At 36.9% G+C, this 25,740-nt stretch overlaps 1 protein-coding gene across 1 annotated transcript; it reads left to right on the forward strand.

Moving 5' to 3' along the window:
* Positions 1–2,411: 2,411 nt before the first annotated feature.
* Positions 2,412–25,166, forward strand: LOC127654652 (immunoglobulin superfamily member 3-like). Its single transcript, XM_052141890.1, has 11 exons — positions 2,412–2,580; positions 4,098–4,472; positions 6,038–6,445; positions 6,736–7,140; positions 13,146–13,523; positions 13,807–14,181; positions 15,474–15,857; positions 16,588–16,971; positions 17,377–18,183; positions 18,912–19,301; positions 22,470–25,166. Exons 1-11 carry the CDS (start codon positions 2,475–2,477, stop codon positions 22,679–22,681), a joined length of 4,224 nt encoding a protein of 1,407 aa, XP_051997850.1. The 5' UTR covers positions 2,412–2,474; the 3' UTR covers positions 22,682–25,166.
* Positions 25,167–25,740: the final 574 nt, after the last annotated feature.

The raw sequence follows: 25,740 nt of genomic DNA on the forward strand, positions 1-25,740 counted from the left end.
GATTTGTGGTTTTAGACCCAGATTCTCCTGTGTTTCCAAAACTACCTTTTGAGGCTGTACTTTGTCCCTGGCTGCCACCAGTTCTTCTGTTGCAAGAGCCTAGGTGTTACACATGGATTGGGCTGCTATAATAAAGGAGAGTATACAAACAATCAGAATGCCTACTATGAAGAGAAATGCATCAACCTAGAGTGACAGCTAGTAAGTGTTATGAGGTTTCTCATGTGCAAGAGGAGACTTCTGTTCATGTGCTAAAACTTTAGGGAATAAGGCAAACTGGTGCACTAAAAAGGGGCCTTGACAGGAAACCTGAGGTGCTGGGACGATACTCTGAACTATTCTGTTAATGTGTCACCCTGCAGTTTTTTTTCTTCTTACTCCTGGAAGCTCCGTTCTTTGGTGCCATTCCTGATGCTAAGTTAATGTCTTTGATCCAGATCCCTGTTTTGGGCTTGCTGAGGTGAAATACCCAGAAGTGTCAACTTTTTCCTCAGGCAGGGCATTTTAAAATTATGAATTGGCTGGCACTTTAACGAATATTCCAGGTTCAAAACAATTTAAGATCAATTGACAGCATTTGTGGTATATAATTGATCATTGATGAGATTAAAAAATGTTCACTGGTCCCTCCTTTTTTTTTCAAAAAGCAAAACTCTTGAGGCACTTTCAAACTTCCTGAAGTCACATGAAAGACTGCATTGCTGTCTACCAGGTACTTTTTTGCAAACTTCAAACAGGCTTTTCATGTCTGGCCACTTTGCCATAAAGCCTTGACCGATTGAGTGTTCCTGTGATTATTGTTCTTCTGAAAGTTTCTCCCGTCTCCACTCAATTTAGTTTTTTATTTGTAATAAATTTGCAAACATTTCTAAAATAATGTTTTTGATTTTTCATCATGGGAAATTGAGTTATGGGCATGCATCTTATCCATGGGATAAGATTTGTTGATTGACGGTCTCTTCCTCCACCACCCTGATTGAGGCGAGTCACTACGCCACCACAAGGACCTAGAAATTGGGAATGCCATTGGGAATTTGGCATTCCATATGGGGAGAACATCCAACAAAAAAATCATTTTAATTAATATGTAAAATAACATCTGTGCATGCAATGTAACATCACATGCATGCATAACATTTGCATTGTCAGATTTTCCATATAGCTGTTTTTTACTTAAATTTTGAAATGCTTTCTATTTTCGTTGTCACAAGAACGTCTGTGGCAAGATATCATAGTCTTACTAAGTGATGTGCTGCAGTTTCTAGGCCTGGCCTCTTTAATATTTGCTTTCACAATGTGAACAAACAACACAGGCACTGCTGTTTTGTGATCTGGGAACACTTTAATGAAAAATATTCCATTAATTATTTCCCTAAACAAATACATTTACAATCTCTAATTTCTCTCCAAATGCTCACACGTGTCTCTCCCCTGGCTTATTTCCATGGGCACATAAAACATTTTTAAGCTATTACCCATTCTCTACTTCTGTTCCCTTTTTAGCATCCTTTCCTTGAGAATATTTCTAAAAAATAAATTTTAAAAAAGGGACACTAAATAAAACGTATTATTATTAGATTAGGTTATTACTTTTAGCCATCCAAATGAAGGAAATGCATTTTGAATCATCACGTTTAAATATATATATTTTTAAAACATGCCTTTGGATTTCTCACTGGGGGGGGGTTTGGTAAGCCACTACTCTGCTATGTTCCATGAAGCTGCTTTGGAAAAATATGTTCAGTTTTTATATAAATTAAATTGAATTAAACTTTTACCAGTTTAAAAGATTCTTACAAAGGTGATCAGTCTGGATTGTTAAATCTCTTTCAAATATCTCGAGGACCAATAAGATCTTCTGAAGCAGAAAATCTAGGAACATGTTTGGTATAATTTAGAGTTAGCCGGTCATCACTGGAAAATAAACCCAGAGGTTAAACCCAGGGTGATCAAGATAAATTAATAAATAATGCTATGTAGAAAATGAGTTGGTAAAAATATCCAAAAATATTTGACCACTTCAATTGTTTCAGAATGATACAATTGACCAAGAGGGTGATATGTAGACCATATCTTCCCATTTAAATATATAAAAGCACAAAACAGCAATTTTTCACCATTGTACATTTGGACTGTTTTAAAACATGTAGCCTATAATATGTATTTAAATGTATCAAATTACAATAGGCACAATATACAGTATATGTACAATAATGCTGCATATTGTCTGCTGATCAGTGAAAATTTTCACACCCTAGTGAAATACCATGATGCATGTGTGAAGAGCGGTGTGAGACAACAGGAAACCAACATTCTGTTTCACATCAGTCACTTCCTTTTATCTAAAGTGTCACTATCTTGATTTAAAACAGTCTGTTCTTCTGCTTGCAGTAGAGAACATATCTCAGGGGTGAGGCAATATTGTCAAAACCTGTATTAACTTGCATAGTGTGTATATTCTATGGTGAGGCTCAATGAGAGAGAAACTGAAAGAACCGATCAGATATAAGATGGTAGTCCTTTGTGACCAGCTGTGGCACTTGCCGCTGTTACTGTGTCTCATAGGTCTCTTGCAATGGGGTAAGATTGAACACTTTATCTGCCTCTCATTCTATTCAATATCACAAACATCAAGACTGAATTGATACATTTCATTCAGGTTATTTAAGTTTTGGGTCTACTGTATGTGTGTAGTGTTGTCTTTGGTCTATCACTGAAGGCACTGAATTGTACCTTAAAGTTTAATTGAAAATGAAAGTTCTGTCAACATTTGTTCATCCTCATGACATTCCTAAGCTGTATGACTTTATCTGTTAAATAGAAGGCAAAATATGTTAGTAACAAAGTGTCCAAGTTGGACGTTTCCATTCACTAAAATAGAGGGTTACCATGGCCAGGGTTGGGAGGGTTACTTTTGAAATGTATTCACTACAGATTACAGAATACATGCTGTAAAATGTCATTTGTAACATATTACGTTAGATCAAGGTCAGTAATGTTTTCTAAATACTTTGGATTACTTCTTCAGTACTGGTAGATTTTTTTTTTTACTAGTTTTGACTATAAAAACTCAGTCAGCCAGTACAGTAAAACAAAATACACATGTTAAAAATGAAAAACCTAAATATCTTTTGCAGTGTTGTTTCTAAAACAAGATAAATCAAATTGATCTTGTTTTAAGGATTTTTTGATATTTTTACAGAAAAACAATAAAAAAAATTATCATCAAGAATATGACTTTTGCCCTAATATCAAAGGTCTTAATAGAAAAAAGAAATTGTGATCCAACGTGAATTTTCTTGATAATAAAATATGATTGTGGCTGGTAACGTGCATGTAAAATGGCTAGAAATAGCATTTTAGCTTAGCTTAAAGCTGACAATTTACATTTCTTCTGCACCAAACTTACTTCAAACTTACTTCTCTGTCTGCTCGTATGAATGTAACACATCACAAGAAAGTGTTTCACTGCTGTTCAAATACACTTTGAATCGCATCATTTATATGTATAAATGTTTTTCATCTGAAAGGACTAAATATTAAATGAAACAAATGACAATAAAATGCAAAGTAATCTCTTCAGTAATCAAAACACTTTTTGAATGTAACTGTATTCTAATTTACGTTACAAAAACGTTACAAATAGAACAAATACATAGTAATGATACTAATAATGTGCTATATTCCAAGTCTTCTGAAGCCATGTGATAACTTTGTTTGAGGAACAGAACAATATTTAAGTCATTATTCACTGAAAATCTTGCCCTCTGCTGTTGCTCACAAATCTCATTTGCACTTCAGCATACTGAGATTCGGTATGTTCGGTATGTTGTATGGCTTCAGGAGACTTGGAACGTAAAGCATGAATTATTTGAACATTTTTGACATTTTTGCAGCTTAATATCCCCAAACCCATTTACTTTTTTCCCCTTGAAAAATTTACATAAATAAATATATAAATACTTAAAAAAAAAAAAAAGACATAATTTTCCATTTTTATTTTTTAATGTGAGTTTACAAGTCTCAGATTGAAACATGAACGTAAAGATACATTTTATGAGATCAGTCATTCTTTTTTAATGCCACTCTCCTCATAGATGTGTGCTGCGGTCAGCGTCTGGTCCAGATCCAGGAGGGGCCTCTGTATAGAGTCAAAGGATATCCCATCTCCATTTCCTGTAATGTTAGTGGGTTCAAAGGTTCCCTTGAACAGGATTTTGAATTTTCAGTCAAGAAGGATAAGAAACCAGACATGAGTTTAGATATCATCAGTACGAGGTCCACAAGCTTTGCCTATACAATGTTCTCCGAAAGGGTGAGCAAAGAAGAGATTAAGATTGAGAGGTTGTCTGGATCTTCAGTTCTCTTGAAGATCAACAATTTGCAGGAGGATGCTGGTGTGTTCAGCTGTTCCACCCCAAGCACTGATGACACATATAATGGAATCTATGGTGCGGACACAACACTTTATGGTAAGATATTCATCTTTTGGGAGTTATTGGAGAATATTAGGCATATCTATGGCCATTATCTGATAGCCATGTCCGTTTGGCCCATATATAGCTCCCCCTTGTGTCAGTTTCATACTTTACAGATACCATAATAGTTGGTAATTGTTTTTATTTTTCCATGAATTTTAGGTAAATACCGTGAACAAGTGTTCATTTCATACATTTTGTTTACATCTAATTTTCTAACATTAAATTGTTTTGAATTTGCAGTGGGGTTCAAAAGAGTCAACATTGAAAATCTGGGATTCAAAATCTAATTTAAAACTGGAAACAAACTGAATGTTTTAGGATTTAAAAAATGTAAAACAATGAAATGTTATGACATAAAATGAAAATAAATATTTAAGATTCTGTGTTATTTATAAATTGCTAACGCACATGGGGGCTGCCATGTTAGAATCACATGACCAGCCAAATACTTCTTGCTTAATCTCATTAAGCATCCTGTTATTTGACACTTTCCCTCATTTATTAAAGTAATCATGGCTGACTGTGAATAATGATTTTCTACAATGGCATCTGAAACTGAAAACGTATGGATTTGATTGATGCTGCATCCAGGCCTCTAGGTGTCACTGTAAGTCTAAGACAAAATGAATGAAAAATTACTGAGTCCACATTTAATGCAAAAGGGGGACATATCAGCAGTGATGGGCAGTAGCTTCACTACAAATAGCGAAGCTATTATTTTAACTACATTTCTAGTGAGGTGGTAGCTTCGCTAGTTTTTAAATCAAGTAGCTTTTCAGTAACAAAGCTATATTTTTTATTAGGTAGCAGCATAGCGTTGATAAAAGCTACACTGCTACATCATGCGTGCACTTGGTGTTTATTATCGCCAGTTTCAAATAAATCAAAACTAAAGATGCCTGATCAAAAAAATAATCGCTCATTTGAGTCGGTTCGAATTGGTCACATCTGACAGGAAAGGGGCCTGAATCGGTTTGCGATTCAATCTGAATGACTCAGAAAGCTTGTGCTCGCACTGCTGAATCATTTGTGCATGCTCTCACTTGTCAACAAGCTCATGTAATATTTTATATCAAGGAAAATAAAGATCACGCCGGTTGCATTGAATCTACAATCAATCAATAGAAACAAACCCGCAAATACATCCTATCGATTGTCAGTAATGAAGAAAGTCTTTATTAAGTTCAATACATGTGCAGCTTGTGAACGACTTCTGAAGGTAAATACATTTTTCAACCAAAAGAGTATCAAAACACTTATTAGCCTACACTAAAACACTTATTAGCCTACACTATCCTAAAATGGATTTACCATCTGATACCATAAGAAACCACATTGTTATTGCATTTAATTTCAAGAAATCAGAGCATATTCACTAATGGTCCAGACATTGGACTACACTGCACATGTATCAGTATTATATTGGGCATCGGCTACCCTGCTCTTTAGATATGTTATCATAGGTATTTGAAAAAACAAAAACAGTATTGGTCGACTACTAATTATTACTAACGATTTTAATGACAAAAGAGAATAAAATACTGTTTTGTCCACAGTGATCGAAGACACCCTGGTGGCATCATACTCTGGCTCTTCCTCTAAGAGCATGTCTGAGGGCAACTCTCTTCAACTTGAGTGCAAGGTTTCCAGTCAAACCTTTCAACACACCCATCTGTCTGTCACCTGGTTTCTCCAAGGTGCAAAAGATGTGAGTCCCCGACCAATCATTACTCTGGACAGGGATCTGACTGTAAAGCCAGGAGCTGGATTTGAGGATCGCTACAAATTAGGACTTATTAGCATGGATAAGGTGGAGGACACAACCTACAGACTGAAGATGCCACAGGTGCAGAAGTCAGACCGTGGGAAGTTCTACTGTCAGGGCACTGAGTGGATCCAAGACCCTGACCGTTCCTGGACACAGATCGCCCACAAAACCACCACAACCTGTAATGTAGAGATTGGTGAGATTTATTTTTTGTAATGTACTCCAGTGGCTGTAATGGTTCAATCTTTTTTATTGCTTCATGGCTGAGATTTAAATTGTACATCAAGCAACCCAACAACCGTTTTTAGCACACAAAGTAGCTCAGCCAGAAAGTTTTGGGTGGGTCGGCCAAAAGAAATGAACTCATATAGCTTACTTTTCAGACATATTTTAGAACAACTGGTGTAACTGCATGCAGCTTTAGTCATATTACAGGAAATTGTGTAAGGGAACCTGTCTCACCACATGCTGCTTTCTGCTTCTCAGATGTGGCCCCTGATGTAGGTTCCTTCATTGCTAATATGGAGGCTTCAAAGGAGCCATTGCAGGAGGGAGATTCACTGGAGATCCGCTGCAGTGTGAAGGCACAGAACCTTCCTGATCAACTTTTTTCAGTGACTTGGCTGAAAGACCAGAAGAATGTGGCCCAGATTGGATCTTCTGGGGTGCTCACTGTGTTTGATGATTACAAAGAAAGAGAGAATAAAGCAGAGATGAGAGCAGTGAAAACCAGTCCAATGGACTACCTGTTGACAATCCACTCAGCTAGGGCTGAGGACCAGGGCGAATACCTTTGTGAAGTATGGCAGGAAGACAAGCGTGAGGATGGCACCTTCACAAAAACAAAAAAGCAGCTGTCCAATCCTGTGACTGTACATGTCAGCACCAAAGGTAAATACAATCTAACACTACAATATTTCTCCTCTTTCTGCTAGGTATATTTGAATAAAGATGACATTTTCTTTAGAAAGTGTGATTGTTGCTTGCCCTTGCAAAACACTCTAGCCATGATGCTAGAGTGTGGGAGTGTTGCCAAGGCATTGCTCTGTGCTTGCTTAAGTGTTTTGAGTGTTTTTTTTTGTTATGTTTTTTGTTTTTGTGACAAATTACAAGTTAAGCTCAACCAAAAGCATTTTTGGCATAATGATGATTGCCTCAAAAATGTATATTGACTTAACCCTGCTTTTCTTTAAAAAAAAAGCAAATATCGAGATTACAGTCAATAATAGAGAATGGGGCCAATCTGTAAATGTTAAAATACTCACTGAATACTGAAAAGTATAGCCACAAGACTTAAACAATATGTGTTAAAATGATTTTAGTGTGATAAAATCACTTACTAACCTTTTCTATGTAAAGTTATAGCCAATTATACAACTTCGTTGCCATGTCAATGTAAAGCAGTATACTCGCTCACACACTCTCTCTCTCTCTCTCTCTCTCTCTCTCTCTCTCTCTCTGTGCGCATGCGTGTGAGTGGAGCACATAGGATTAGATTAGGTTAAAACAAATTTTATTCATATTTCCTTGTTTCCTTTTTGATTTTTCTATCTCATTGTTCTTTATTTTCTTTATTTATTAGTTTAGTTAGTGGTTTGCTGTTTGTTTTTGCACGGTCGGTTTGACGTTCGCATGGCATCTGTTCTCGCAGGGGAGAGTCTATCTCCCGCCGTAATGGGTTCAGGTGTGTACCGGAGGCCAGGGCCGTAGCCAGGGTTTGAAAATTAGTGAGGTCCACGGTGAGGTGTCAAGACTTTTACCAAAATTACCCCTACAAATGCAACATATTCTATACATAAAAATGTTATATAAAAATTAAAGGACAGAAACCAATAATAATTCTGAAATAATTGCAAATGCAGTTAACAAAATTAATACTGGATTTTTTCACATAGAAATGCACATTTGAAAATAAAGCATTGATTTTGAGTTGGGCAGCAAAATTTACTCATATTAACTACAGAAAAACAGAAAAAGTTCATTAACAACTAATTTATCTTGGACTATGTTAATGCATATTAATATTATCCAAAACAGTCAATTGTTTTCCATTTGCCAGACTCTTAATTATTTAAAGGTGCACTCAGTAATTTTTTCCCCTTTAAAAAGTTTTACTCCTGAAGAAATTAATTTTGAAACCTATGTATAAAATCATGACAACTCACATGAGATGAGGACTGTAGTCATATCAGTAAACTTATAAAAGCTGTTTTATTCTACATGGGGCAGCCTCATGGGGGCTGCCATTTTAGAATCACATGACCAATTGAATACTACTCGCTTAATCTGAGTAACCGTCATGTTATTGGACACTTTCACTCCTGTATTAAATTAATCATGGTTGATTGTGAATAGTGAATTTCTGCAATGCATCTGTAACTGAAAACTGCTGATTTTGTATGATGCTGCATCCACACCAGTGACTAGGTGTCCAAGATGACATGAACAAAGAGTTATTGAGTGTAGCTAACTTTAATTCACCTTTTTCAATTAAAGTTCATTAGAATTAAATATATTTACAAAGGAGAAAAAGTCATAACTTCATACTTAATTCATGAATGTTCTTTTTTGTTCAATTCTGCTTTGTATTTGCCTTTATGACAATTTACCATTGTTCGTGCATAGTATCCAGAGTTTAACTATGGTATTAGTAAAATCATGTTAATCACAGGTAAAATAATAATCTATGGAATTTTTAATGAAAAGCAATATCCTAAACACATGTAGAAATAATAAAAACAACCTCCATAAAAGGGACTTTTATTTATATATACAATATTTCATATTTTTGTAGGCTAATAATATTATCTAATAATACTATTTCTGTCAAAATACCATAGTTACTACTACATTTAATGTTGCTACACCCTTTCTATAAGGGTTTTGATTTGTGGGAATGGAAACCTGTAATTACCGTTGTGAATGGAACAATGTTTTCCTGTTTACCTCGTCACTGTAGTTTAAAAAGATGGGCTGTTTAATCTTGTTTCAACTTGCTTCAGCACAGAGCCTTTAGGTGTTTCCCACAGGAGTTTCTGAGACTATGAGGGGTGGACCTCCATACGGTACGGGGTACATGGGAACGGGGGCATGCTCCCCCATAAGAAAATGTTGTACATTTTGAAGTTAAATACTTCCATCTGGTGCACTTTGAAATCAAGATTAATTGACTAGTGCTGTGCTCTTATAAACAATTTTGTGCTCTTAAAGCTGAAGTAGGCAACTTTGAAATAAATTGAATTGTGAGAAACAGCACCCCAATTCTTCAGAGCAGATTAATATGTTTCTTGATTAGACAAAAGGGAAGAAGGTTGATGTTACTGATTTTTTTTTTTGGATGTGGAGAAATGTATTGCTTCAGTTTCATGGGCCAGGAATAATTGTGATTTTACTGATTTGTCACAACAGAAAAGGTTTCGATTGAAAAAGTGTATAATAGTGATAAAACAGGAGAAAAAGATGGTGAAAAAGAGGCCAATTAGAGGGAAGAATAAATAAATATGATGGCCTTACAGCTGAAGATTTGTCTTTTTGTTTCTTTCTCTTTCGTGCGTTTATGAATTCTTGGAGACAGGAATAAACAAGTTTTACTTTTGGAATTAATTAAGATAAAAAATATTGGATTAACTTTACTTCAGGAGACCCACATTGATGGAGATAATGAGGCAGAACTGGGCTTGTGGTGGGATGGAGTGTGAGTTCAGGTGTTGCTATGGTTTTTTTGTTCTACTCTTAAGGTGAAAATATTATAAAAATATGAGGTAGAACCTGGGTGTTTATTAATAATAAGAGCTGATTTGATAACACAGGGCTGAATTGATAACACAAATGTTATTTTTGTGAATATTTATGCTCCTCATAGAGAGAAACGTTTTAGGAAAATGGGACAGGTTTTAAAAACTTGTGGTGATTTTAATTGTCCTTTAGATTTGACTATTGATAGAAATGCTGAAGAACCACATTATCAATCATCGGTTGCCCTAAGTGCTGCTGTTAGTACATTAAATCTCAATGATGTGTGGAAAGCAAAAAACACAGCTGTTAAGCATTATACGAAGGATGAGTTCATGCAGCAAGGCTGGATAGGTTTTATATTTCCAATAATTTAAGGAATAGAATGAGTAATGTAGCCATAAGCCCAAATTATTTCAGATCATAAAATGGTCATTACTGACAATGTATTGCATATATAGAGGGTCTTATTGGCATTTTAATATTGGAATACATGGCAAAGGCATAATAGTGAGTTATACAGTAGTGGGAAATCTGAAAAACACCAATTAAATTTTTTTTTGGTCAGCAATATACATATAATTCCTCAAAGGATGGAAAATATTATTCAAAATCTGGAAAAAGAGATTTCTGAAATTGAGTATATAATGCTGAGAAGTGGGCCTGTTTTAATAAGTGTTATTGCTGATAGGAAGTAACAATTATACACTCTATTACAATAAAGGTTAAAGGTGCTCTTGTTAGGGCCCATTTTACTCATATTAAGGATATTGATGGCCCAACAACTTGTTTCTTTAATTTAGAGCACAAGGTCTGTCAAGAAAAACACATTTTATTTTCGAAGAATGATGAAGGTGTGTTAATACCTGAACTATGTTGTTGATTTCTATTCCAAGCTGTATACTGCTGATGTTACTGATTTGGATAGCAGGGCTGAACTCTTTAGTTAAATTCCAAAACTTAATTCAGAACAACAAAAGGAACTGGCCAATTTACTTGAGTTTGAAGAAGTGACTAAAGCTGTGCAGGAGCTATCATCAGGGAAAGCCTCTGGAATGGATGGACTTGCTTTTGAGTTCTATAAAAAAATTTAGAGCATTATTGGGAGACTATTACAAAATGATTTTATGTTCAGTCAAAATACCCTATTAGTTGTAGAAGAGCAGTACTCTCCCTTTTACCAAAAAATTTGATCTGACTCGTCTTAAAACTGGAGACCTGTGGCTTTGCTGAATACAGATTACAAAAAAAATGTCGCTAATAGTTTTAATTTAAAAAGATCAATCCTATTGTATAAAAAAAGATTTATAAAGGATCATTTATTTTTAATGAGAGAAGTTATAGATTATACTATGAATAATGGACCACTCTTATCTTTTTGAGATTTTAAGAGCAAATGGTTTTGGAGATGGTTTTATATCATGTGTTAGATTGCTTTATGATAGGGCTGAATGTTTATTAAAGATGACAGGAGAGTTAAGTACTTCTATAAAGGTCCATAGAGGTATAAGACAGGGTTGCCCTCTTTCAGGTCAGCTCTATAGTTTAGATATAGAGCCATTGCTTTGTAAAATGAGAGTTGAACTTAAGGATTTGAATATTGAGAGCTCAGTAAATACTCCTGTGAAACTGTCTGCAAACGCTAAAGATCTTACAGTGTTAAAGAGTTAGTTCACCCAAAAATGAAAATGATCCCATAATTTACTCACCCTCAAGCCATCCTAGTTGTATATGACTTTCTTCTTTCAGCCAAACACAATCAGAGTTGTATTAAAAAATGTCCTGGCACTTCCAAGTTTTATAATCAGAATGAATGGTACCTTAGACGCTCCAGGGGGTTAAGAAAGGCCTTCTGAAGCGAAGCGATGCGTTATTATAAGAAAAATATCTATATCCATAACTTTATAAACCATAATCACTGGCTTCCGGTAACGGCTGTCCGCACATTCATGAGGGAGTCCAGTTCCGGCATATGACGTAGGTGTAGTGTGAGCACCGGTGAGTGACGATATATATATATGTGTGTGTGTGTGTGTGTGTATATATATATATATATATATATATATATATATATATATATTCCGGTATTTTAGTATTCTACTGCAAAAATGGTGATTTAAACAACTTTACAGCTCAAATAATACATGAGTTTTAACAGAAGAATTCATGTAAGTTATTTTATAAAACTATAAGCTTCAAATTTCTGCCTTTACACCCTACAAAAATTGGCCCAATTGACTTCCATTGTAAGTGTCTCACTGTAACCTTGATTTTTGCTTTTTTTAAAGATAAGGAGGGACAAGCTGAAATAATTTTTTGTGGTAATCAACATTATGCCACAAATGCTATCAATTGAGCTTAACTTGTATTGAACCTGGAATATTCTTTTTAAGGTGCACTCTTTTGTTCATGTAGTCTTTACTTACAGTGACACCTTGTGGTGTGGATGCAGCATCATTCAAACACAGTAGTTTTTAGTTACAGATGCAGATTGTAGAAAATCACTATTCACTTTTGGCAATGATTAATTTTATCCAGGAGTAATAGTGTCCAACGACAGGCAGTTAATAAAATTAAGTGAGTCATTTTCAGCTGGTCATGTGAAACTAACATGGCAGTCACCATGAGAAGACACATTCCATGTAGAATAAAACAGCTTTTATAAGGTTACTGATTTGACTGAACTCTTCATCTCATGCGAGTCATTGTGATTTTATAAATATGTTTCAAAATTGGCATTAATTTATTTAGGAGTAATTTTTTTTAAAGAGGACAAAATTACTGAGTGCACCTATAAGTCGGGTTGCTTTGGAAAGTAATAGTGCACCCCTCCACAACAAATCGCACAATTTAAAATGCCTTACCCTGAATATGAGCAATTGTATTAGTGATGCTTGCCTTATACAGTTAGGGTTATGTACATGAGGAGGATATCACATATGATTGCAAAGATAAATTATTATTGCACATAAAGTATATTTCTGCCTAGAAATGCCATACATAGCAATATACAATCTACATATACAGTACATGCAATATATTGTTTTGCTTTTTGTCTGTGCATAACCTAGTCACAGTTTTCACAGAAATAAAACAGAAAACGTTTGTATCAGAAATATAGAAAGATAGTGACATTGGTTGTTTTTCTGCCTATCTCTGGTCAGTGAGTGTCCTAGCTGTGGTCATGGTGATGGAGAACAATACAGTGACTGAGGGTGAAGCACTACAGGTCATCTGCTCAGTGTCCGGATTCAAAGGTCCTTTATCAGTATCATGGCAACACAAGAAAGACTCCATCAGTGACATTATCAGTCTAACCCATGAGGGAGTAATGAAAGATATTGGGTCAAGATATCAAGATAGACATGTTCAAATACGCCATTCTCCAGCTGGACGCTTTACACTGGAGATCGGTGCTGCTACAATGTCTGACAGCGGCGAGTACAAGTGCACCGTGTCTGAATGGACCACACAGAGCAATGGAGAGATGAAGAAAGGCAACACCCAATCACAGCAAAAAGTCATTTCTGTTTATTCTGTTGGTAAGCCTACAATATAATCACATGCTACTCTTATTCTGGCCAATAACCTCCTACTAAGACATGTAAAGTGACCAATCACCATTTATTTTGTTTTGGTCATCCATAAGTAATAAGTACAGACAATTTCACAGACATACAGTTCTGTAAATGTGACAGACAAAGTAGAATTTACTGTTAAGTTCTGCTCTGAAGATTTTATGATTATTTAATCCTCACAAGTGCTCATTGTATATACTGCATTTTACTGATATCAGAATATAATTTATTACTGTTTTCTTTTCAGAATCTCTAATGAGGGTGGTTTTGAGAAGTCGTGTAACAAGTGTGGCTATAGATTCACCGCTAGAACTAATATGCTCAGTAAAAGGACCTAAAGTGCCATTGACTGTACAGTGGATGTTTATGCCCATTAATTCATCTACACAGAAAAATATTGTATCTCTACACTACACTGGAGAAATCATCTGGGGAGCAGATCAGAGTAGCTACCAACTGTCCATTCAGGAGCAACATCCATATACAAGTTTCACTCTCAGGGTGTCGAGAGTCAGCAGGAAACAAAGTGGACAGTACAAGTGTCAAGCTGATGCCTATCAGAAGGGTGTACAAAAAGCCAGGAAGATCTCCAACCCTTTAGCAGTGATTGTACGGAAACCTGGTAAATACAGCTTATTCAATTTATTCCAAATTAAAATATTTGTCAAATTTTAAGGAATCTTTGCATGCATCATTGCGGAGCGGGCAATTCCAGAATGCATTGTGAAAAGCTCAAGGAATTGATGAATCAAAGATGGCAGATGAGGAGAGAGAAATGTTGATTATTAACACACATATACCTCATTTAGTACTGAAAAGTATTGATAAAATAATTAATATTGCAATCTGACGAGTCTCCCTACAGAGTGCTGTTTCTGTGGCGCACAAAGTAGCACATTCCCAAAAGTAAATTATGAGCTACGAATCTCAATTGCCTCCACGACTGAGACATCAATCCGTGCATCTTATCACGTGGCTTGTTGAGCGTGTTACCGCGGAGACATGGCGCATGTGGAGGCTTCAAGCTATTCTCTGTGGCATCCACGCACAACTCACCACGAGCCCCACCGAGAGTGAGATCCACATTATAGTGACCATGAGGAGGTTAACCAAATGTGACTCTACCCACCCTAGCAACCAGGCCAACTGGTTGCTTAGGAAGCCTGACTGGAGTCACTCCGCACAAATGTCCACAGAGATGCGCCAAAAGTGAGTTGTTTTCAGCTGTACAGGATGCAATAGACTGAAGAGGAATGCATATTTTATAAACTGAACCCCCAACACAAATCCCAAACCTAAACCTAACCATCAGTGGAGTAACAATTTAATGTTAGGGGGGAAAATACACCTCCGAAACACACTCTCTGTAATCACACTGTTTATGCTAAAACAAGTACTTCCTGATTTCAACGTGGGATCTTAATCCAGGGCTCCCATGCCACGGTTGAAACACGCTTCCTGTCACACCACAGGGAAAGATAAACATACTGGTGCTGATGCAAAAATGTTTTATAGGAGATGCAGCTTGTCGGTGAGTTGGCATAATGTAGCCGATTGGTACCGGAGTTCTCGGAAACAGCATGCCGACTTCCTGTGTGATCATGTTGGATCAGTTCTATAATCTACTCTCATTTACTCACACTTATGTCATTCCAAACTCATATGACTTTATTTTTTTCCATGTAAAACTGTTAGGCAGAATGTTAGCCTCACCATTCACTTTATCTTTTTTTTTTTTATCATTTTGCTTAACATATTTTGTGTTCTAACAAAGAAAGTCATGGGGGTAAGGGCATGATGACAGAAATACAATTTTATCCAAATATCCAAATATTGAATCTCTCTCTCTCTCTCTCTCTCTCTCTCTCTCTCTCTCTCTCTCTCTCTCTCTCTCTCTCTCATGTTTATCAACAGACAGCAAGTTGAATCTGTCCAAACCCAAGTCTTCAATTGAAACCACTATCAACAGTGATGCTAAGATTGAATGCTTAGTCAGCCGTGCAACCACGAATACGTCTCGTTTCACAGTAATATGGCTGCTTGAGTCCCTGATGCTCTTAACTATGGACCTGGATGCTGTTGTTAAATTTGGACCTGCTGCTGGCCTAGAGATGGACCAAAGAATCCGCATGGAATTGAGAGAGAAACACAACTTCGAGCTGACTATTCACCAGGTCATGAAATCTGACAGTGGACAGTACCGTTGTGAAGTGGAAGAGTGGCTTCAGGATCCTCTTGGTGAATGGTATTCTCTAGATAAAAAGGATGTTTCTACAGAGCTTGTTGTCAATGACAAAGGTAAAAAAACTAAAATAAATCATAAATCAATCAATGAAACAGAGCATTGCATTAACCTAACTGAAATTATAATTTCACTGTACCACAAAATGAATAAAATGTTGAGTGTATTCAATCAAGGACAAGCAACCAATTTAGATCTTCTATAAATCAATCCAAAAAATAGCTACTTTTGGATTCTACAAAGCCCAGCAGTAGGGTTCTGAAAGTTAATTTCATTAAAAAAAATGTCATAGTTAAAATTGATTTGTAGAGATATGGGATGTGTAGAGATTTTTAAGTATAACCCTAAGATGAGCTTTGAGATTAAGTATATCTTTGCTTAACGACCTGTGATTCTATAGAAACCATAAGTCACTGTGTCCGTCAATCACTTAATAATAAAAAAAAAAAATTATTCCAGTGAATAACTACACTACCCATTATTCAGTGGGCATTACCTACTGAGTTTTAAGAATCTAAGAGACATAGAATGGACTTAATTAAGAAAGGTTAAAATACATACATATTTTTGCTGCATTCAAAAGCTGACCTACATGCGTTGAAGGTGCATTTTAAATTGAGAGCACAATTATTTCTGTTCATTGTAGAGCATTATCTTTCTACAAATACATTTATGAGTGTCATAAGTACATAATGTATTGTGGGGAATATTCAATTTGCTATGATACAGGGACCTGAAAAAACTCTTCTTTTCTCACTGATGTTTTCTTCATCTTATATCTTTTAGGCAGTGATTTCAAAATGAATAAAGCAAACCATCAGCTGAGGGTTAAGGAGGGAGAGTCGCTAACTTTGAATTGCTCAGTGGATAGTGTTGGGACAGATTCTACAATTCGCTACTCCCTTACCTGGTACTCTAATGTGCAACTTCTGACCTATCACTATGATAGCCGTCTGATTTACCACAGCTTTAACCCAAAGCTTGAGGGACGACTCCACTTCTCCAGCCCAGTAATCGGTGTCTTTCAACTAACCATCCATAGAACAATCCAGGAAGATAGTGGGCAGTATTACTGTAAAGTTAATCAGCACCAGCTGGATTGCAAAGGCCTTTGGTCAACTAAGGCAAGCGACAAGTCAGGTTCTACCAATGTTAGTGTTCACCTCATGGGTATGTCCTCTATATTTTAAAGACTCAGTACTTAATAAATTAAGTGCTTTCATTTTTTTAAAGGTGATGTGTGTAACTTGCAGAAACAAGTAAGCCATTTTAAGTTAATTCTCTAGTGAAACTAGTGAACACTGTGGCTCTATTAAAATATTGCTGTTTGTAGGAGCATCCTGACCAGCCTGAGATTGCATCATTGACTCAACCAATGGTGTGAGTTTATGGCGGAACTATCCGAGCAATGAAAAACAGGGTGAATGTTCCAGAAACCATTAACCAGTCATTATTTTTGCCATTCCATTTGGTAACGATAGTAGGAAAGAAATTACACACATCACCTTTAAGTTAATATTTAAATATTTGAGAATGTAATTAATGTTGTCTATTTTGTTATCTTAATTAAATTAGAGAGTAAATTACATGTGCAAAAGGAGCACCGAAGCCGCAACATTACCAATCTGCAAGCTGGGTTTACCATGGACTGTGTGATTGACTCTCGATCAAGTGACATATCAGTTTTTGAGGTGACTTGGTCTAAGGGTCAGAGAGGTGAACGACCTGTCATCATCTTCAATGCCAGCCGTGATGGAACCTTACACAGTGCAATTAGTGATAAAGATCTGATGTTCAGACGACCACGTGCCACACACTATAAACTGACTGTGCCAAACATCATCCCCAGTGATACTGGAACTTATCACTGTCAGGTTGTTGAATGGATTCAGACAACTACAAATAACTGGAGGAGGATAGGTGAAGACAAATCTGGAGAGCTATCTGTCCATGTAGAAACTGAGGATAGGCAAAAAGAGGTCACTTTTACCATAGACAGGACTGACAAGCACCTTGACATCAAAGAAGGAGAGCAGTTTGAACTTGAATGCTCCCTGGACATAGTAAAAGAGGACCCTACCCTTCACTACAGTGTCAGTTGGTTATTTGATAGCCTGAAATCTACCAGCCAGATATCTTTATTGACATACTCATATGATGGCCGTCTACAGTACCACCTAGAGAACGAGCAATTTAAAGACAGGCTACGCTTCTCTAGACCCTCTACTGGAACATTTCATCTGATTTTACTAAACTCAGATACAGCTGACAGTGGAAGCTACCAGTGCAAGGTTGACCAGTACATGCTCAGTTGTGAGAGCAAATGGAAACAGACGGTGTCTGCCCAATCAGGCTCAACCATCGTCAACGTTAGCAGTATTGGTAATATATGCATTTACATCTTATCCACTTTCATTTTGTAGACTCTCACAAATGACCCACCCAGGCTATAATATTATATATTTTATATATAAGACTAACTGTCAAAGTGTTTTATCTCATTGTTCCAAAGCCTAGTGAGCTGCCTCACTGCTGTTCAAAAGCAGCCGCCTTCTATAGTACTGAAATGGTACCTCAGAAGAGACATATTTGGAATGTTCTTCATAGGCAGCAAATCTAGGTGCTTTACCACCATCGGGCCGAACGGTTCTTGATGCGGAACCTTCATTTCTGTTATGGTTTTGTGTTTTAAAATAATTAGCAGAATAAAACAAATTTTCATGGGAAATAATCTAATATCACTTTGATGTGTGTTAACAATCCAGCAGCATTGAGTGGCTACAGTATGTATTCTCCATTCTAAAAGTTTCTGTTTTGCACAAATCAGCACAAAACAGATTAATACCTGCTTTTCAGTTCAGATTAATCATCTAAGATAATTTTACATCATTGTACAAAATCTCATAAATGACCCATTTTAATTTGGCCAAAAAAGGAATCTTAGGATCAAGCATAAATATGCTGCCTACTTTTTGGAACAGCCTTAATGTTGAGAGTGTGCCTATGATGCATTAAAATGCTGCCTACGGAGATAGTTCACTAGGGTTTTGAACAGAGTGAGTGTCCAACAAAATTTGTTTTACATTTGATATTGTGCTTAATTCAAACAGAGAGTAAACTGCATGTGCAGAAGGAGAACCGAAATCTAAACATTACCAATCACCAGGCTGAATTTACCATTGATTGTGTGATTGACTCTTGGTCCAGTAATAAGTCTGCCTTTGGGGTCAACTGGTTCAGGGTGCAGAACACAGAAACAGAAGTTCAATTCTTCACTGCTAGACATGATGGTACCTTACACAGTGCAATTAGTGACAAAAATCTGGTGTTCAAACGACCAAATCGTACATACTATGAACTGACTGTGCCAAACATCAGCCTTGGTGATATGGGGCAATACTACTGTCAGGTAGAGGAGTGGCTGCTAACACCTGCTTACACCTGGAAGAAAGTGGCATCAGACAGATCTGGAGTCCTCTTTATCCATGTTCATGTTAAAGGTAATAAACTTGAAAGTTCAAATTTTTGGTGCTTTAGAGGTGCTGTAAGCAATTTAAGCAGTTTTAATAACTTCCAACACTGATTACCCACATGGTAGATCAGCACGTCCATGATACATAGACGTGTGACTTTAATATGGTAAGACTTAGCCAAATCAGGCACTGGCACACATTAATATCCTATGTCATTCATTTAAATAAATTCACACATCGATTGACTGTATATCTAGTTAAATAAGCACTGGGCTTTCCTGGTCCAAGTACACATTATGAGTCAGGTCACCAGCCGTTTAAGCATTTGGCCAAGCTGGGCTAAGCACACATAGAGATTTAGTTCATTAGCGATAAATCGTTCAACCAAGCTGGCCAAGGCACACTTAGCTAGCATATTCTCTTCAGAGCAGCAGCAGTACACAAGTTTTGGTAGTAGATTTGCTTGGGGGGTTGTGTTTAGTTTTATGCATTTGTGCATCTTCTCTGCTTCATTTTGGGGATTGTATGTATGTCTTATTGTGTGGCTGCATATCCTACAGTCGTACCCAAAAGTATTGGCAGTGACATAAATTTTGTGTTTTGCAAAGTTTGCCGTTTCTATGGTATACTGGAAAACAATGATAAGCATTTCATAAGTTTTAAAGGCTTTTATTGGCAAAAACACTCAATTTATGCAAAGAGTCAATATTTACAGTGTTGACCCTTGTTCTTCATAACCTCTTCAATTTGCTCTGGCATGCTGTATATCAGCTTCTGGACCAAATCCTGACTGATGGCGATCCATATTTGCCTATTAGTGCTCGGAGTTGATCACAATTTGTGGGCTTCTGTTTGTCCACTCACCTTTTGAGGATTGACCACAGGTTCTCTATGGGATTAAGATCCAGGGAGTTGCCTGACCACGGATCCAAAATTTTAATGTAATGACCTCTGAGACACTTCATTATCACTCTTGCCTTGTGACATGGTGCTCCATCATGCTGTAAAATGCACAGATCATCACCGAATTGCTCCTGGATCGTTGGAGAAATGTTGCTCTTGCAGGACGTTTTGATACCATTCTTTATTCATGGCAGTGTTTTTGGGCAGAATTGTGAGAGAGCCCACTCCCTTGGATGAAAAGCAACCCCACACATGGATGGTCTCAGGATGCTTCACTGTTGGCCCAACACATGACTCATGGTAGCGTTCACCTTTTCTTCTCCGGACTATCGATTTTCCAGATGTCCCAAACAGTCGGAAGAAAATATCTTTGCACCAGTCTTCTGCTGTCAAATCCTTGTACTTCCTGCAGAATTTCAATTGTCCTATATTTTTCTTGGAGAGAAGTGGCTTCTTTGCTGCCCTTCTTGACACCAGACCATTGGCCAAAAGTCTTTGCCTTACTGTGCGTGCAGATGCACTCACACCATCCTGCTGCCAATATTGAGCAAGCTCTGAACTGGTGGTGACACGATTCTGATTCCTCAGAAGGAAACGGTCCTGGTGCTTGCTGAAAACTCTGGGACGCCCTGAAGCCTTCTTCACTGCAGTTGGACCTCTCTTCTTGAAGTTCTTGATGATCCGGTAAATGGTTCTTTCAGGTGCAATATTCTTTTTGATGCAAAGCGATTATGGCTGCACGTCTTTCTTTAGAGGTAACCATTGCTAACAAGAACACAATGATTGGAAGCACTTCTTCCTTCCATTATAGCAAACAGTCTGCTCTTATAATCTAATCAGAATTATAGAGTGATTTCACCTGTCTAGTTCACACTTTCCCAGGTGCCGCTGATATGATTAGTGAAATTATGTGAGCTGGTCATTTTGTGCCAGGACCAAAAAACTGTGAAATATGGGTTTTTGTGATTAGTTAATTTTTTTGGCCAATGAAGCTTTTTGCAATTATTTAAAATGCATCTGATCACTCTGCACAATAATCTAGAAACAATGTGAATCAACACCACAACAACTGAAGCAGAAAAATTTGTGAAACACAAAATTTATGTCACTGCCAATACTTTTGGCCACGGCTGTACATGCTTGTTGCGTCCTGCATTTTGTCCTGCGTTTTGTGTAATTGTGCAGCAGCATGTGGAACAGAGCAAGTGTCAACAACAATTTTTTGAACTGTACAACTAGTTGTCTGCCAAGTCATACAATGGAAGTGCCACGCTGCACTGTACTCACGTGTCTCGTGTGTTTTTCATGTGGAGTTCCAGTAACTAACAGAGATCCAGATAAGATGGTTCATATGATGCCGGATCTGCTCCCATCAGTTTTTTAGTCTGGACTAGAGGTCTGCATGAGCCTTAAAATGAAACCCGACCCCGACCCTGACCCTACCCGGCCAGATTTTATGCCCAAACCCAACATTGCTAACAATCGAATTCCTTCTCCTAGCAAGTACTGATGAAATAGTATATAGGCAATATTCGTAAGGAAACATTGTAACAGTAAACATACACAGTTTTAACAAGGCATGGCAGCCCTTAGTACACTAGACCAGAAGGAGGAATAACACTGCCTTACCATTTATTTACTGAAAAATCACTTTTTGCAGAACAATCTGGAATAAAATGAAACAACGCAACAGTCCCCTCTATGCAGCCTGAACTTTTTCAGATAGTTGAATCTTTGTGACAACTGCGCTGAAAACAATCTAGACGCAGTGCAATGAATGAAACAGAGCGCAGGTATCTTAACATGCATTTTTAAAAATGTGAAGTTCTTTTTAACTTGACATGGTGTTTAAAATGTGCCGGTCCTGCATGAGATACTGAAGAATAAGCAAGATTCGGTGCAAAAAACAATGGGAAAACAGAACAGATGCACACACTAACTCATGTGCACAAAACAAGTTCGTTAAGCCTGTGTATTTTTTTTCATTCATACAAACCCGACCCGAACCCGAAGTCCTACTTGAAAAACTGATCCTAACCTGGCCCAAAACACATCGGGTTCTCGGGTCCCGTTGGGCCCAGGTTGGATTGCAGACCTCTAGTCTGGACGTGATACATAGACTGTACACCACACACATTTTTCTTTTCAAAGCATCTGAAGCCACTATCCCTTAATCGTTAATTAAGATTTGATTAATGAACTTGTATCTTGATTTTATATACAGTACATAAAAACCAAGTAATCTTTTTCTTTTCTAAAAACAGGAATCTGACAATTGATTTGTTTTCTCAGGTGATGCTGTAAAACAGACATACCCTTTATTCACAACACTGGGAATCACTATTACCCTGATTTTATTTCTTGTACTTGTCATAATAATGCTGTTGAGAAGGGAGCACAAGAGGAGTTCTGATCTGAAAAAGAAAAAAGAGTGTCTTTGGGCTGAAAGCAACCCCCTTTCCCCTGTACCTGGAGCGACTGCAGGTGAAGACGATCATTCATAGCTTGTCTACCACACCAGTTATTAATCATGCAGTGGTCTTTGATGGTCATTGTTATTACTTAACATTAAAGAGTGTTCACCCAAAAAAAAAAAAAGTCTGATCTCACCCAAAACCAACTGGATTGCTTCAGAAGACACTGATTAAACCACTCAAGTCTGATGGATTACTTTTATGCTGTCTTCATGTGCTTTTTGGAGTTCTGATCACCATTCTGGTCCATTGCATTGTATGGACCTACAGAGCTGTATTCTGAACATATTCTCCTAAATATTATAATTATTATATTTAGATTTTGTGTTCAGCAGAAGAAAGAAAGTCATACATCTGGGATGGCATAAGTGTGAGTAAATCATGAATTTTCAATTTTGGGTGGACTATCCCTTTAACAATTTGAACTCAGTTAAAAACTTTGTTTACCAGTATGGCTCAGGATAAAGACCAGCCTTCATTTACATTGCGAGAAATAAATTCATTATAAGAGGCAAAATAAGTATAAAATAGATATATGTTGGTTAAACCAGTGGTTCTCAGCAGGGGTTTTTTAAATTAATTTTTTTACATATTTTATCTTGGATAGTTTTTGATCATGGTTTTCGAGGATGAGGGCATATCTCACAACCTGTCCAGATTGGTATATGCTGAATTTGCTCCAAAATATCATAAAGTTTGATAGGACACAGCCTTTGACATAGACGCCAAAAGATATGTTTATGGAAAACGGTTTTGTCCCCTCTTTTAAAGGTTCATAAGCATATTTATTTTGCTATCCTGACTGTGCTTTGTTATATTGAATGGTTAGTTGCATTTAATTACACTATGTAACACAATTTTTGTTCCCGGGTAGTAAGTGTTATTTCCTAATTGCTTATGCCTCAAATGTATAGAAAATTGCTATTATTCCCTAAAAACATTGCTTTTGTGACCAGGACAGTGATATTCTGAAATGTACCTATTTTCAATGAGAAAAGGGGCAAATTTGTGTCTTTTTGTTCACTTAAAGTCATAGAAGATATGAATCCAAATTAGCATGTATTTATACTAAAGTAATATAAAAATGACTACAAAAGATTTAGAAGTGAGTAAATTGAGGTGCACCAAGTGAGCCAGGGGAAGAGACAGGTACTTCTTACCATTATGGAGCAGCATGGCTTTGAGGCTCCTGGATGAGCTGTCAATGAAGAGGCACCACTCATTCTGGTTACAGGCGATTCTTATTGCCACAACAGACTGGTCACATTGTGTCAGAAGCAGAGCCCATCTTGACTGGTGAAGAAGCTGGAAAAAGGTTGGTGACGCTTCCTCTGATCTGCGACTTGCACACTTTCATCCAACAAGTTTCACTGCTTGAGCCTAGATGTCAAAATCTCGGCATTAGACTTGGTGAGACTAAGATTTCTAATCAAATTGTTGAGTTCTTTTTGGTTGGGTAGTATGGATTTCTCTCCTCAGCTCCACCTCTGAAATTGTCATCTGGATCTACAACATCTTCCTCGCTCTCTAACTTGCTGCTCTCTTCTAAAGACGGCTGCTCTCTCTCCAGAGGAGTTTGTACTGGGAACTCATGGCAGTCTGGCACCGGGGCGATGGATGAAGGAAGGTCCGGATACGTAATAGCAGGTGCATTCTTGCCGTTCCGACATTTGGAAGGGTCCACCTTGCTCTCTTTTCCCCTATGTACCATCGTACAAAAATAAATTTATTTCAACCATGACTAAGAGATTCTCGCAACATTTTTCATATATGATATATTTTTTGAATAATATTGAAAATTGTAAAACAATTTAAAATTAAAAACGTACAATTTAAAAAATTAACAAATTTTATAACAATGTTCCGAGCAACATTTGTCCATCTTACCTTCCAGAGTTTTTTTTTTTCCAGTGCTCTCAGGTGAAATGAGGTGCCCAGGATTTGTTGATTTGTTGATGCTTCCACATAAAATGCATCTGCGGGATGCTTGCATCCTCTTGATGCATCTCAGGAAAATGCAGATATGTATCCAATAAGACCACTGGAACTAAACTGAACTGGTGGGCATAAGGCCCCTGTATTTATACTACTATTTATATTACTGGAAAGTTCAAGAAAGTTCTAGAAGTTACTCCAAGTTTACTCAGCACTGAATTTATCTGGAATGTTCTGAAAATAGGTACATTTCAAAATATCACTGTCCTGATTACAAAAGCAAAGTTTGTGGGGAATAATAGCCATTTTCTATACTTTTGAGGCATAAGCAATTAGGAAATAACACTTACTACCATGAACCAAAAAAGAAAAAAAAAGATGTTACACTGTGCTATTTTAATTTTCCCTACTGTCTTTCAGAACAGACGTATGACCCATTTTTGGATCACGGCCATCTGGTTAAGAATCACTTAAATGATGAATAATAATGTTCACATTGGAATTGTGCAATGTGTGTGGTGACAGATTGGTTCAGTGTTAAAGATGCAATTATGCTAAATATTTTTTTAAATAAAATGAATGAACAACAGATGTGTCTTGAGTTATTAACATAGTTCATGTGCTACAGCAACTGTGGTTACTGACTCATAGTCTGCAGATTGTGGGTTAAAACCATAAATGATGATAAGACATTTCCATGGTCGACAGGAAGTCAAGGTCATCTGTGCAGATCACAGTTGTGTGGTTGAGCTTTTTACTGAAGGAGGGTGGGCTGATCTGACAAAAAAAGCACAAAGGAAATTGCTTTCTTTGCAAAAACGCAGTGCATGACTGAAACCACTAACAGACGTCTGGTAAACAAAGGCATGTTTAAATGCATGTTGAAAATACTTGTCATGTGTTAACTCTGTATTGGGCAGTAGACTTACTATTGTTTGTTATGAGTCTTATTAAGTCTTAATGTGTTTTTTGATGGATTTTATGACTGAGAATCAGATGACTTTCTTACATGTGTATTGATTAGCCATTAGTAGTACTCCACATAATCTAGATTTCTTATATTTCCCAACATATCTCAACAATTCATGAAGTAATTCATTAAGGACACTCTTTTCCCTTGAACATTCTGATTAAATTGAGGATTGATTAATACT

The sequence above is a fragment of the Xyrauchen texanus genome, chromosome 14 (genome assembly GCF_025860055.1).
Source record: "Xyrauchen texanus isolate HMW12.3.18 chromosome 14, RBS_HiC_50CHRs, whole genome shotgun sequence".
NCBI lineage: Eukaryota > Metazoa > Chordata > Actinopteri > Cypriniformes > Catostomidae > Xyrauchen > Xyrauchen texanus.

Coding starts and splice junctions, on each gene's coding strand:
- LOC127654652 (XM_052141890.1), top strand. CDS start 2,475: ATGAGAGAGAAACTGAAAGAACCGATCAGATATAAGATGGTAGTCCTT. Junction 6,446..6,735: donor AACCTGTAATGTAGAGATTG/GTGAGATTTATT, acceptor TCTGCTTCTCAG/ATGTGGCCCCTGATGTAGGT. Junction 13,524..13,806: donor CATTTCTGTTTATTCTGTTG/GTAAGCCTACAA, acceptor TTTTCTTTTCAG/AATCTCTAATGAGGGTGGTT.